General features: G+C 41.7%; 1 protein-coding gene across 2 annotated transcripts in view; it reads left to right on the top strand.

Annotated features, from left to right (window-relative positions):
- The window catches only part of SLC9A6 (solute carrier family 9 member A6), a 36433-nt gene that overhangs the window by 12499 nt on the left and 10739 nt on the right, over positions 1 to 13195 (top strand). For both annotated transcript variants that reach the window (XM_037908411.2, XM_043522150.1), the window contains exons 5-12: positions 234 to 346; positions 3178 to 3283; positions 8050 to 8191; positions 9103 to 9208; positions 9617 to 9705; positions 9889 to 10002; positions 11750 to 11861; positions 12482 to 12635. In XM_037908411.2, coding sequence (XP_037764339.1) covers positions 234 to 346; positions 3178 to 3283; positions 8050 to 8191; positions 9103 to 9208; positions 9617 to 9705; positions 9889 to 10002; positions 11750 to 11861; positions 12482 to 12635 — 936 coding nt within the window. The remainder of the gene's footprint in view (positions 1 to 233; positions 347 to 3177; positions 3284 to 8049; positions 8192 to 9102; positions 9209 to 9616; positions 9706 to 9888; positions 10003 to 11749; positions 11862 to 12481; positions 12636 to 13195) is intronic.

The following is a 13195-nucleotide window of genomic DNA, read 5'->3' as shown; positions in this document are numbered from 1 at the left end:
GCACTGTGTATTGATTAAATGGGAGTTGAGGGCCCTTAGCGCTTTGCAGACTTGCCCCCGTCGATGAACACAGCCCAACCTGTCAAACTCTGCCGTTCTTGTTTAATATAAATAAAATATTGTGTATTGAGGTAACTTTACGGGTTAAACTTGCAAATTCAAGCGAATTGCATTGTTAAAACAATATTCACATGCTTTTCAAATATCCAGCTATGTCTCTGCTTATTCAACAGGTCGCTCATGTACGGATGTGTAGCATTGATGAAAGTAACCGGGCAACTTGGAGGAGATTTTTACTTTACGGATTGTCTGTTGTTTGGTGCCATAGTATCTGCTACTGACCCAGGTACATTGTGATCATTGTTTCTCCTCTCATGTTACCAAAGTATTGTTCTGTTTTGGGTTGGGGGAAGAGAGATGTGTGGCTTATGGCATCTTTCCGTGAGTTTTGGAGTTTAAGCAAATTGACTCATTTTTAGTGGTAAAACTGATCTCCATCAAGAAAAATAATATTTGAATTATATATAAAAGCTGCCCCCCCTCCAAAGCCTTGTCCTCACATTGACATCATTGGGAGGCTTTCTGTCGATTTTACTGGGGTTTTCGTTCAGGCCCACAGTGAGTGTGGCAAATGTAAGCCCCTAGCACCCTATGCAAGCAATCGGTGCTGCTCAAAGTGTGTGAATTCAGGGTGTTTTCTTGGTATGTGCTAGACAATCTCTATCCTCAAAGTTTTGCATGGATAGATTTTTTGGTCTTAATCTAATATATGAACTGACTCTCTCTAACCATAACCAGAACAATGGCGATTATTTAAAAACAAAAACGTATTCCAGCCTGCTGAGCTCTTTAGATGTACAAAGTGCTATACAAATGCTAAATGTTGTTATATTTGAATGCAACAAGGTTTTTTTTTGCTTGTTAACTGTCTTCATCACATTTGTACTCATCAATATAATCTAATCTAAGAACAAAGAGCAAAAATGTGCCTTTTTTTTTTTTTTTTTTTAAAGTAGTAGAACTTGAATTTCTTCCATTGGTGCCTTACATCTCTGCAAATTTGAGTAAATCCTTCAGGGGTCTGAGACACTGCAGCCTAGCTCTGCCTCCTAAGTTATAGCCGTTCTTATGTGTCTACGTAGCATCTGGGAGGGTGCCTCTCAGGGTATGTCTACACTGCAAAGTTGTCGACAAAGCTTTTGTCTTTCACGGATACTTAATAAAGCCCCCCCCACGAAAGACAAAAGTTTTGCAAAAGACACAAGTGGCAATGTGAACGCAGCTTTGTCGGCAGGAGAGCGCTAACACCGCTCACAGGGCTGGCAGTATTTTGTCGGCAAAAGTGCTGACAAAGTACCGACAGAGTGTTTACACATGCTGACTTTTAGCGACAAAGCTGTGTCAGCGCAGCCTTGTCGCTAAAAGCTGCGTGGTGTAGACAAGCCCTCAGTGCGGGTAGACAGACATTCATTGGCTGTGCTTTAGTGCTCGACACTAAACATAGCAATGTGGCCACTGCGGCACAGGTGGGCTTATTCGGGGGGCAGGCGGGATTGCATTCAGGTATGTAGCCTGTGCTGTTCTGGCCATGCTGCTCTTTTTAGCAAGCCAGCTGGAGCTCATGTCTACCTGTGCTGAGAAGCACCCTCCAAGATGTCATGTAGACATACCTGCGTAGACCTGTTTAAAAGCTGATATTGACATCCTGTGTTGTACAGACTGGGCAGATTTTGTGCACGTGCAATGCATGTGTCTTTTTCTCAATCTGGACAATAAAATGAATGCCAATGGTTATTCTTGCCAGATGGCGTTTGATTCCTACCTCTGCATCTCACCCATCAATTACTTTCCTTTTAAAAAAAATAAAATAAAAAAAACCACCGCAGCGTCCTAAAATAATAGTCCAAAACATAACCTTTTAGTATAGAGTAACTGCATTGTTTTGGATCGTTACTGTACAGTAGCATACTATTTTTCAATTTACTGTAAAAGTTGTGCCTGTACACTTAATACAGTCAAGTGACACTGACAGTTACCCCTTAATAGAACACTTTAAAATAAGAACTCAAATCCTTTCCCAGCTTCTCCCAGTGTGTTTTGTGTTGTCCGTTTGTTGAGACCGTTAATTCTTCTGGCCAGGAATTGTCTGTTCTGTGTCTTCTGCAGCGCCAAGCACACCGTTAGTGCTTAACAAATGATTCTCTTTATGGCCCCCATTCAGGAAAGCAGTTAAGCACGTGCTTATTTCCAGCGGACTTCAGTGGGACTTAAACACATGTTTAAAATGAAGTGTCTGCATTAGCGGCTTTCTGGAATGGGCATGTTTTCTTGAACCGACCTGCTTTTGGTCATTGGGTCTTCTGCTGCTTCAGCCTGCATAAAGTATTACGTGGATTTTAATCTCATGTCAATCGATGAATGCCTTTGTTTATGTGTAAGTGGGTTAAAGCCCCTTAAATATGCATATCTGAGTTTCTGGCCTTTCATATGGTAATTGTTTTAAAAGGGCTTTTAGGGCAATCACATTGCATTAGTCCAAGCCCATGTGAGAAATGCCTCCGTGTGACTCTGTGTGACACAAGAGCAAGGATTGCTGTGTATTACATCTTGCTTATTCTAGACATTCTTATGGTTCCCATGAAACTGACCGTAAAACTTGGTGCATTTTCATTACCAACTTGGAGTCAAACAGTTGCAGAAACAATAGATCAAATTCCAATCTCTATTACACTGCTGGAAAACCAGAGTAACTGAAGGCAGAATTTGGCCCATTGTTTTGTTGTTTCCAAAATTCTAACACGTACTGGCACTTTCCTTGATGTTGGTTCATATTGATATTAACCAGCACTTCCAGGATCTTTTGATAAAATCAGGACTACTCCGAGGTTAAGGTCGAATTAAAAAAGGCCTCCAACGGGGGATAACTCTGCGTTATACAGGGGAGAAACAGATCCTTGTTCTGTATGTAAAAAATAACATAAACTGTAAAAAACACAAAGCTGAGGAGGCACAGGGCAGAGTAGCAAAGACTGCATGAAGCATTGCTACACTGAAAAGCAGACTAGTAAAATATGAAGGAAGGCAGAATTCTAGAAAGGCCAAGTTTGCTTTAATATATATCTACATAAAGGAAGTAATGGCACCTTTTAAATGTCTCTCTATTTTTCTATTTGTCAGTGACTGTTCTTGCCATATTCCATGAGCTTCAGGTTGATGTTGAGCTGTATGCCCTTCTCTTTGGCGAAAGCGTCCTCAATGATGCCGTTGCCATAGTGCTGTCTTCGTAAGTGTGTTCTGTTTTTTTAATTGTTATGTATGTCACATGTGAGACTTTAAAAATCACCTGGTCTTGCATCAGAGAAAATAGAAATATCAATATTTATAATAATCAGAATTCATTACTAATGCTCCTAATACAATCCTCCGTATTAATCACCCTCTAATTAGCCTCACAATGAAAGACTGCTGCTGGGAATTGAAAGCAACACTGAGGCCATAATTACAGCTATTACAGTGCATGTTTTGGGGTTTTTTTTTTGCCTATTGAGTGAGTCAATAGGAAATCTTAACACCCACCTGTAATGTGAAAAAGGAACAACACGTCTGCTCTTTTGCTGCGGGATCCTGCTAATGCTACTTACCGGTGAGATCACTCTCAAATAATTCTCCACCCACACACACTTGCTTTTTTTCTAGTGGAAATATTTGGGAAAGCAGCTGCTTCCTTTCACCTTCCACCTGCGATTGCATTGAGAAGAAGACAGTCGTTGCAACTGTAGTTAATATCTGGACCGAGAGCACCAGTGCCAGAAATTCAGTGTCTCCCTAAATCAAGTGGATGCTTTCAAACTTTTCTGCATCTGTAACATAGTTTTCCTGCATATTCATTGTGTTTGTTGTCATGGAAGTTTTGTTTTGAAATATACAGTATTTGTGATCATGGCAGATTCTTTTATGGTTAAGATTAATGCAGAAAATAATTTAGATCTTCTGAAATATTTGAGAACCCAGATTTGATAATTGTTCACATTTTAATTACAGTTTGTGGACCAACCCTGAACCTCAGATCTGAGCAGTACTTACTAATTTGAATAGCCTATTGACATCTCTACGACTATTTGTATTAATCTCTTTTTGTTTTTATATTGGGTCCATCACCAGAGTATGTAAGTGTTGCATGATCCAGCCATGTGTAAGATGTGTCCCAGCATAAAACTGAACATGAAGGGTGTGTGTTGCAAGGTTCTGGGTGAGAGTAGGTGGATATGTTGCACATCACAATGATGAAATTCAGGGCTGGTCTACACACCCACTTGCCTATGTGAACCTAAATAACTAAATCAATTGTAATTCATCCCTTTTGTTGCAAGTTCTGTGTGTGAAGGCTCATATCTCAGATTATGAGCATCCTCTTCTGATTAAATTAAATTGAAATAAAACAGTCTTATTCAGAAATCAGAGCATTCACTTGTACAACCTGCACCAGAATAAAAATGGTGTGAGCTACAACCCATTGCGTTATTTTGGTGCAAGTTTGTGTGTAGCCCTCCCCTTGAAATGGGGAGGAGTGACAAAGGTAGGAGTGTTTTAAGTGACCTAATACACATCCCCTTAGCAATAGTCCTGTAACCACGCTTAACAGATAGAAACACACTTTTAAAAATATACTGTAGGGTTGTAAGTATAGAGTGCATTACTGTAACTAGTTGATTACATTGAAGACCTAAATATATAATCTACAAGGATTTCTCTTTTTGTGTGGATTTGATTCATACCAGTTGCTCAGAGCATACTGACCAGGGTTACCTACCTTTATTAAGTTAGCTACAGAAATCTCTTCCTTGACACAGAAAAATGAACTAATTTTTAAGTGCAACAGGAGAGTCAACTCTCAATCTTGCTTGTTGTTGGAGATAATTACTGTGCTAGGAGTCCAAAGCGCTGATTTGTTGTCTCCCTTTTACTGGGGTAGTTTCTGAATATTTAACAAAAAAAAAAAAAAAAAGGCAAGCCTTTGGAGACTGCTTAGGTGAAATTTGGGATTTGCACGTAGGCTTAGATCCTGCCTGCCCCAGCATCTCCAGGACAGCTTTCCCCCTCTGAGGGTTTGTCTATACTACAAGTGCTACCGTGGTACAGCTACAATGGTGCAGTTGTGCTGCTGTAGCATAGTGTGGATGCCTCCTGCAGCGATGGAAGGGGTTGTCCCATTGCTGTAATCAGTCCAGCTCTCTGAGAGGCACTCGCTGTCTGTGGACGGAAGAATTCTTTAGTCGACTTAGCAGCTTCTACACTGGGGGTTTGGTTGGCTTAAGTTTGTCACTCAGGAGTGTGACTTTTCCAGACCCCTGAGTGGTGTAGCTCGGTCGACCAAAGTTGAAGTGTAGTAAAACCATTTCCAGTCTCCCCTCGGGGAATGAGTTGAATAGTTAGCTGCGTTGTGGTGCGTTTGCATTACCTGCTTCGATTTCAGTCATTTCTTGCATGAAAGGTGCTTTGTAAAAGCAAATTCTATTCTGCTCTCACTTTCCTATTATCAGCAGCCACTGAAGTTAGATGTTTTAAAATAATCCAGTCTGCATACCTTGCATCCAAGTGTTTTGAAAGAGCCGATGAAGAAGCTCTCAGACCATTAATACTCATTTTCAATAAGTCTTGGAGCACGAGGAAGTTCCAAAGGACTAGAAGACAGCTAATGTTGTGCCAATATTTAAAAGGGGTAAATAGGCTGACCTGGGTAATTACAGGCCTGTCAACCTGATATCAATCCCAGGCAAAATAATGGAATGGCTGCTATGGGACTTGATTAATCAAGAATTAAAGGGGAGGGTAATATTGAATGCCAGTCAGCATAGGTTTATGGGTTTTATCTTTTTTTCGATGGGAGTGTAAGTTTGGTGGCTAAAGGTAATAGTGTTGATGTAAGATAGACTTCTGCATAGCATTTGACTGGGTACTGCACAACATTTTGATTCAGGAACTAGAACACATCAACACGTCACCCATTAATGGATTAAAAACTGCTGTCTGATAGGGCTCAAAATGTAATTGTAAAGGGAAAATCATACTGAGCAGTTGTGTCTGTAGTGCGGTCCCGCAGGGATCAGTTCTTGGCCATACTCCATTTAGCATTCCAATGACCTGGAAGAAGACATAAAATTACTACTGGTAAAGTTTGCAGATAACACAAAGATTGGGAGGTGGTAAATAATGAAAAGGGCAGGTCACTGATACAGAGCGAGCTGGGCACAAGCAAACAATACATGTTTCAGTATACCCAAATGTAAGGTCATATATCTAGGAACAAAGAATGCAGCCCATGCTTACAGAATGAGAGACTGTCCTGGGAAGCAGTGGCTCTGAAAACAATTTGGGTGTCATAGGGGATAATCAGCTGAACATGAGCTCCCACTGTGATGCTGTGTCCAAAGGGGCTAATGCAGTCCTTGGATGCATAAACAGGGGACACTGAGTAGGAGGAGAGAAGTTATATTATCTCTTTGTTTGGCACTGGTGCAATCACTGCTCGAATACTGTGTCCAGTTATGGTGTTCCCAAATCAAGAGGGATGTTGAAAAATTGGAGAGGGCTCAGAGAAGATCCACAAGAATGATTAAAGGATTGGAGAACACTTTATAGCGAGACTTACAGAGCTCAGCTTGCTTAGCTCGTAAAAGAGAAGGTTAAGGCGTGACTTGATCAGTCTATAAGTAACTACAAGGGGAACAAAATTTTGGTAATAGAGGGCTCTTCGGTCTAGCAGAGAAACAAGATCCAATGGCTGGAAGCTGAAACTAGACAAATTCACACTAGAAATGAGCAAATTTTTAACAGTGAAAGTAATTAACCACTGGCCCAACATAGCAGGAGTGGTGATGGATTCTCCAACTCCGGACGTTTTAAAATCAAGACTGGATGTTTTTCAAAAAGCGCTGCTTTAGTCCAACCCAGCTATTGGACTTGAAGCAGGAATTAATGCAGGGAAGTCCTGTGGCCAATGTTATGCATGAGGTCAGACAAGATACAATCTGGCCTTAAAATCTATGCCTTCAGGGACAGCAAATGACAGTAGGGATAGTATGTTTGACTTGTATGTGCCCATCTCCATGTTGTCTGGGCATCGTAGATAGATGCAGCATCCTGTTAAGTTAAACTTCACACAGTGGGCATCACAAACAGCCCTCCTTCATGTACCCCTCCCATGCCGCCAAACAATTTTAAATGAACTAATAATCATTCACAGTTTAGTGTCCAAAAAGGTGGCTTGCACCAGGATGAGGAGAGAGTCACTAAATTTGGGATATTGCATATCATCAGAAGGAGCAAGTTTCACAGTTGAGAGCCTCCCTGGAAACGTCTCATGGCCAGTCCCCAAAAGTGAACATTTGGGCTTGTTGGTAAATGTGCCTTGGCTGTTCCCAGGTGTCATGGTGCTCTTTAGGGAGATAGGGTCCAAGAGAAGGTGGGTCATAAGGGGCATTATAGTTTAGAATCAGTACCTTGAATTGTACCCAGAACAGATGGGAAACCAGCATAGTTCACAGAGCACAGGTGTAATATGCTCTCACTACCCACTCCAGGAAACAGGTGGGCTGCTACATTCTGGACTATGCTGAAATGCCAGCATGGGCTTTAAGGGTAGCCCCAAGTAGAGCATATTTTAGCAGAGTGGCATGGAAATGGCAAAAGCATGGATGACTGTGGTGAGGGGTCAGTATCCTCATGGAATGACTCCTGGCTACCTGCGGGTTACAAACAGTAGAATAAACCTCCTCAAAACCCAATAGAATAGGTGGGTCCAAAAGTACCTGTTACACTGAGAGCTTGATTTGATTCCTCAAGTTGGTGCGATGTGTGCCGAGAAGTCAGGTGCAGTCACAGCATGGTTTCAGCACACTACTTGAAGTCTCCTTTTTGCCTTTTAGCCCATGTTTCTCCATCTTTTCAAGATCGTCATCAGTAGAAGCCATTGCAACAGCCATTAGATTAACATGCAAATCCACACAGCTTTCTTATCCTTCCAAACTAAGAAGTGTTCATTTCTTCCAGTTCAATCGTAGCATACCAGCCAGCGGGCGACAACAGCCACACGTTTGATGTCACAGCAATGTTTAAGTCCATTGGCATCTTCCTTGGGATATTCAGTGGCTCTTTTGCAATGGGAGCTGCTACAGGAGTAGTCACTGCTTTAATATCCTTTTCACTGGTATTTCAGAAAGTGTATTCCATGCTGTTAGAATGTGTTTCATATAAGCATAAGCCTTTATGATTTTCTGTTCTACTTTAACGAAAGCTACTAAAGCTGTGAGATTAGAGGGAAGCCATGTAATGTTACCAGTTATATAGAACATGGTCTGATTTCCTTACAATGCGCCGTTTCTTTCTACATCACAAACATCATATCATTGGGACAGTTAATATAGACCACTTAATTTCATTTGAAGGAGATTTCAGATACTACCCATTGTTCATAACTTGCAGCTTAGTTGATCTAAGTCCTGCCCTTGTTATATAGCTTTACAAAAGATATATTGGGAGTTAAATTCAGTGTGACTTCTTCTGTGAGTCAGGCAAGCAGGATCTGGCCTGATGTATATACCTGGCACAATCAACATTTTAAAGGGAAGATAAATACTTTTGTAGTGATTTTAGGTACACCTGAAATATGAATTCCCATGTATATTACCAAGTTGGACAGTAAGTCATCAAGAAAGCTTTCTGTAATTCTTTAAATCAAGTTTACATTACATCTCAATTCTTGGATTGAAGATTATGTGAAGTTAATTGTCATAGGACTGATCGAACAGCTATTAAAGTCATTGAATATGCTCCCACTATAACTCAGTGTAAAAAAAGGGGGGGGAGGAGACGGAGGGGGGTTATCACCATGTCCTTACTCTGCCACTGCCCTGCTGTTAGTATGGGCTCTCTCTGCTTCTCACCTTGCTTTTGGAAATGTGTTCTGATAGGTTTGGGCTCTACAATAATATAAATGTCTGATACTCAGAAGATAAGTTATAGCGTGAGTCTTCCTGTTTATTTGTTGCATGTAGTGTAGCTACAATCTGCTGTGTTAATATATTGTCCTTAACTGACTTCAACGTCACCAAGTTCACCAAACTCCGTGAGTTCCCCTTGCTGGAAACCGGTTTGTTTTTCTTGATGTCTTGGAGCACGTTCTTGCTGGCTGAAGCATGTGGTTTCACAGGTAGGATACAATGTGTTAGCTGCTACGAATGGATAGGAGAATTAGGGATTCATATAGCTGAGACACACAATAGCACATATGTGTTGAACTACTAAATGGCTTCCCTATGCTCAAATGTATTTATTGCAGCCAGTAATCTCACTCAGCATCAAGTAACTTACACTCCACCACAAAACTTATCAGGTAGCCTAGGGGGAAAAAAATCTAGTGTTTTTTTGTTGTTTTTTTCAAATTTAAATGGTGTAAATTTCATGAAACTCTCTTGGGAGAGAAGACTAGAAGAAATGAATGCAAAAGTTATAATTATTTCAATATTTTAGTGTTGCATAAAAATCAATAAAATATAAATAAGTAGCTCTGTTTCCCATTTTACGTACAAAAGTTTTAATGTGGCGTTGCGCTCCCCAGGTGTGGTAGCAGTGTTGTTCTGTGGAATCACCCAGGCCCATTATACATACAACAACTTGTCTACAGAGTCTCAGCATAGAACTAAACAGGTAAGAACTGTTCAACCTCTGTGAATACCAAATTCACTTTTCTCTCTCCTTTGCAAGAACTAGTTGGGTTTTCTGAATGTGCCTGGCTTTTACTAAAAAATCACTTTTATGGATGTATTTTATAGGCAGGAGAGCACCTTTGTCTTATTGCAAGATAACTAACTACGTTTATTTTTTCTTTAGCTCTTTGAGCTTCTGAATTTCTTGGCAGAAAATTTCATCTTCTCCTATATGGGACTCACGTTGTTCACCTTCCAGAATCACGACTTCAACCCTACTTTTATAGTGGGAGCCTTTGTATCCTTTGGAGCAACCCAATTTAGTGAGCGTTTCAGGCAGGAGTAGGTCAGGGTGTAGTAGGGAGCATTTGGTGCATAGTAGCATGGTTTACACAGCCAGTTAGTGCATAGCATGTGACTGTGCTGTAGATATGCACCCCAGCTTACTGCACACTACCTGTCTGCATAGACAAGCCCGTATGCATTTTTATCTCTGTTGATGATTTTTAAAGATGTCAGTATCTGCTTTTGCCAGACTTTTATGTCTGTTACTTTATTCCATGTCAGTGGATATTATAACCACCTCAGCCTGAAACTCTGCATTGAATTGTAAATGTGCTACTGAGGAACTAAGGGTGATCACGTGTTCCTGTGGTACTAAGCAAAACTAGTGGTTTTGCAAGGTGGAACACTTCAGGTAGAACAAACCGTTTACATCCGACTTTCTCTGCTGATCAGGATCGACTGTTAAACTTGGCTAATATCTGAAAAACTCCTCTCAAATCAGCAGCATGAAAGTGTGAGCTGGTGCCTACAAGTAATGCGATAAAGGCTTTGCTGTTCTGCATGGGCTAGTGCTAATGCAGACCGGGGGCTTGTGCTCAGACAAATAAAAGGGAATCTGGGTGTCTCAGAACAAAGAGTGAGGGTTGTGAGGAGTTCAGTATGGGAATGTAGGGAAACCAGTACAGCCTTGTAAAATTGTGTTCTCCCGTTTGCCTGGGTTGAGTCACTTATTTTTGATGGATGAGTAAAATATCATTAGCTTTTTCTTTGTCAGGGTTGGAGAATAGATACTGTGGCAGGTGTGGTAAATGGTCATGATTTTTTGCAAGGCTGTGCTAATGTGCCAAGGGGATGGAGAGCAAAGAAGTCCTGTCTGGGGAAATAGACAAGAGTAGTATATTGTGCCCCTGCAGTGGAAACTGGCTTAGGGAACGGGGACATTCATGAGCAATATGATGAAAATGTGTCTCATGCAATTCATGACATTCGGGAAAGAAAATAAAAGCTGGAAGGATTTTTGCATGTTATTGTAGGCAGAACTGGAACCTGGCTTCAAGGTTATTGTTACCGTGGGGGACATCCATATTAAAAGAAACAGTTTAAAAGGGAAAGGCAAAAATGTGAAGGGGTTGGATCTCCAAGGCTGTGGAAACTGTGTGAGAGTATTCCCTGCTAACTGGACTCTTACAGCTTTTATTTCACGGGATGGTCTGTAGGGACTGTCTCTTCCGTAGAGCATGTGTCCTTCAAACTCGAGCAAAGCTTGGAAATCTGGTACCCGTGGGAGTGTGACTTGAGCAGAGGGATGGACGTAGTTGGGATACCTTGAACTCCAGAAAGGTCCCTGAGGATGATAAAGTTGCTAGATGACACACATGCAGCTAATAATTTTTGAGGTTGAACATGAGCTGGAGAGGAGGGAGTGGAATGGAGAACTTGTGATTCCCCCCCCCCGCCCCTTCCCTGCTACGTAATTTGCCCTGTATTCTTTGTCTTGTTTCTGCTGTTTATACTTGTCTCTTTATGATTATCTTGAACTGCAGTCCTGGATTCTGCTTAGATAAGATTGTAGTTTGCCCCTCACCAGGATATCAGTGCGCCTGAAGCTGGGTTACTATCCATTAATTGCAATGGATGGGACACTTTTCAAGTTTCTTAAGAATCCTTGTGTACAATAGAAATTGACTTTGAATGCAGATGTAGGGTATAGTGGGAAATGAACTGAAGAAAAAATATCCTTAATGTGTGTACGAATGTAGCTTGCCATCTTCCTGGGAAGAGCTGCTAATATATATCCCCTGTCCTTTTTACTTAATTTGGGGAGAAGAAACAAGATTGGAACAAATCTCCAGCACATGATGATGTTTGCCGGTATGTTACCCCTGTCCCTGTGTCTCTTCCCTGCCACTCCCTCTCATGAATGCACGAGTAACCACCCTGTTGAACAGCCTGAAACATTCTTCCTCCAACTTTAAACTCATCTGGGCTACATGTGAAACCAGGGCCTCACCTCAGATATCCACATCCTAGCTAGTTAGTATAAGTGTATCAGTTTTGAGTGCAGTTCTTCTCTGTGACATACAAAATGATGTAGCGCTTAAGGGGTCAGGATACATTCATAGCTCTGCCATGGACCAGCTGTGACCTCGAGCAAAATACTTAACCTCTCACTGCTTGTTTTCGTCATCTTTAAAATGGGGATTGTAATGCCAGCTTCACTCAACTCATCAGGGCACTCTGAGATCCTCCAGTGGCTGGTGCTCTAGAATGCAAAAGATGATGAGAACTTGATTGCAGCCAAGAGTAACCTGGCAGGCAGAATGGGCATGGTTAGTCTAGGGAGAGGATTGTAGGATGCCAATGGTACGCATCTTAGATTAAATAAGCCCCTGTTTAGGAATTGTAGAAACCTGGAGATGGACAGTGGGAACCATCATGGGCTGCAGATTTCATGAGGCTACTGGAGTTCACCTCTTTGCCTTTCCTCTCAGGATTGCGAGGCGCCATGGCTTTTGCCTTGGCCATTCGAGACACTGCCACCTATGCTAGACAGATGATGTTCAGCACAACACTCCTCATTGTGTTTTTCACCGTCTGGGTTTTTGGCGGTGGCACTACAGCCATGTTATCTTGCCTGCATATCAGGTGAGTGAGACCTTTGTCCCCCATCCTCTCTTTTCCTAGAATGCAGTGATCCCCCTGGAATCCTGTGCAGTATTATAGCAGGACTCAGGATTATTTGGTTCTTTCCAAGGTGCAAGTCTCTGTGATTTCCCCACTCTGGAATCTCACGGTTGGGCCTTAGAGCTGAAACAATCGTCACTTCTAATCCCCTTATCCCATTATGGCAATCTGACATCTGTTTCCATGGAGGCAACCACCTTCAGCTGTGGACTTTAAGCTGTCTGCTGGCTGAGACTCAGCAGTAACTGCTGCTTAAGCATCGGGATCCTATAGCCTGTAAGAGTTTTTCACAGGTATGGAGGATGGGGAGATCAAAGAAACCCACCTCCTTTTTTTCCTCTCTACCACTGTTCTCCCAGACATGCAGAATTTAGGATTTTTAAGGAGGGTAGATGCTTCCTTTTGTGATGCCCTGTATATGCACACACACCACCTTTTGTCCGATGGCTTCTGCATCAAGTGATGACACCAGAAATGTTTGGGTGCGTTGAATATACACGCTGGGTGCCTCCCAGCAGAGC

Source organism: Chelonia mydas, chromosome 9 (genome assembly GCF_015237465.2).
Source record: "Chelonia mydas isolate rCheMyd1 chromosome 9, rCheMyd1.pri.v2, whole genome shotgun sequence".
NCBI classification, from domain to species: Eukaryota; Metazoa; Chordata; order Testudines; family Cheloniidae; genus Chelonia; species Chelonia mydas.
The sequence above is the reverse complement of the archived record's forward strand: the minus strand, read 5'-3'. Positions and strand labels throughout refer to the sequence as shown.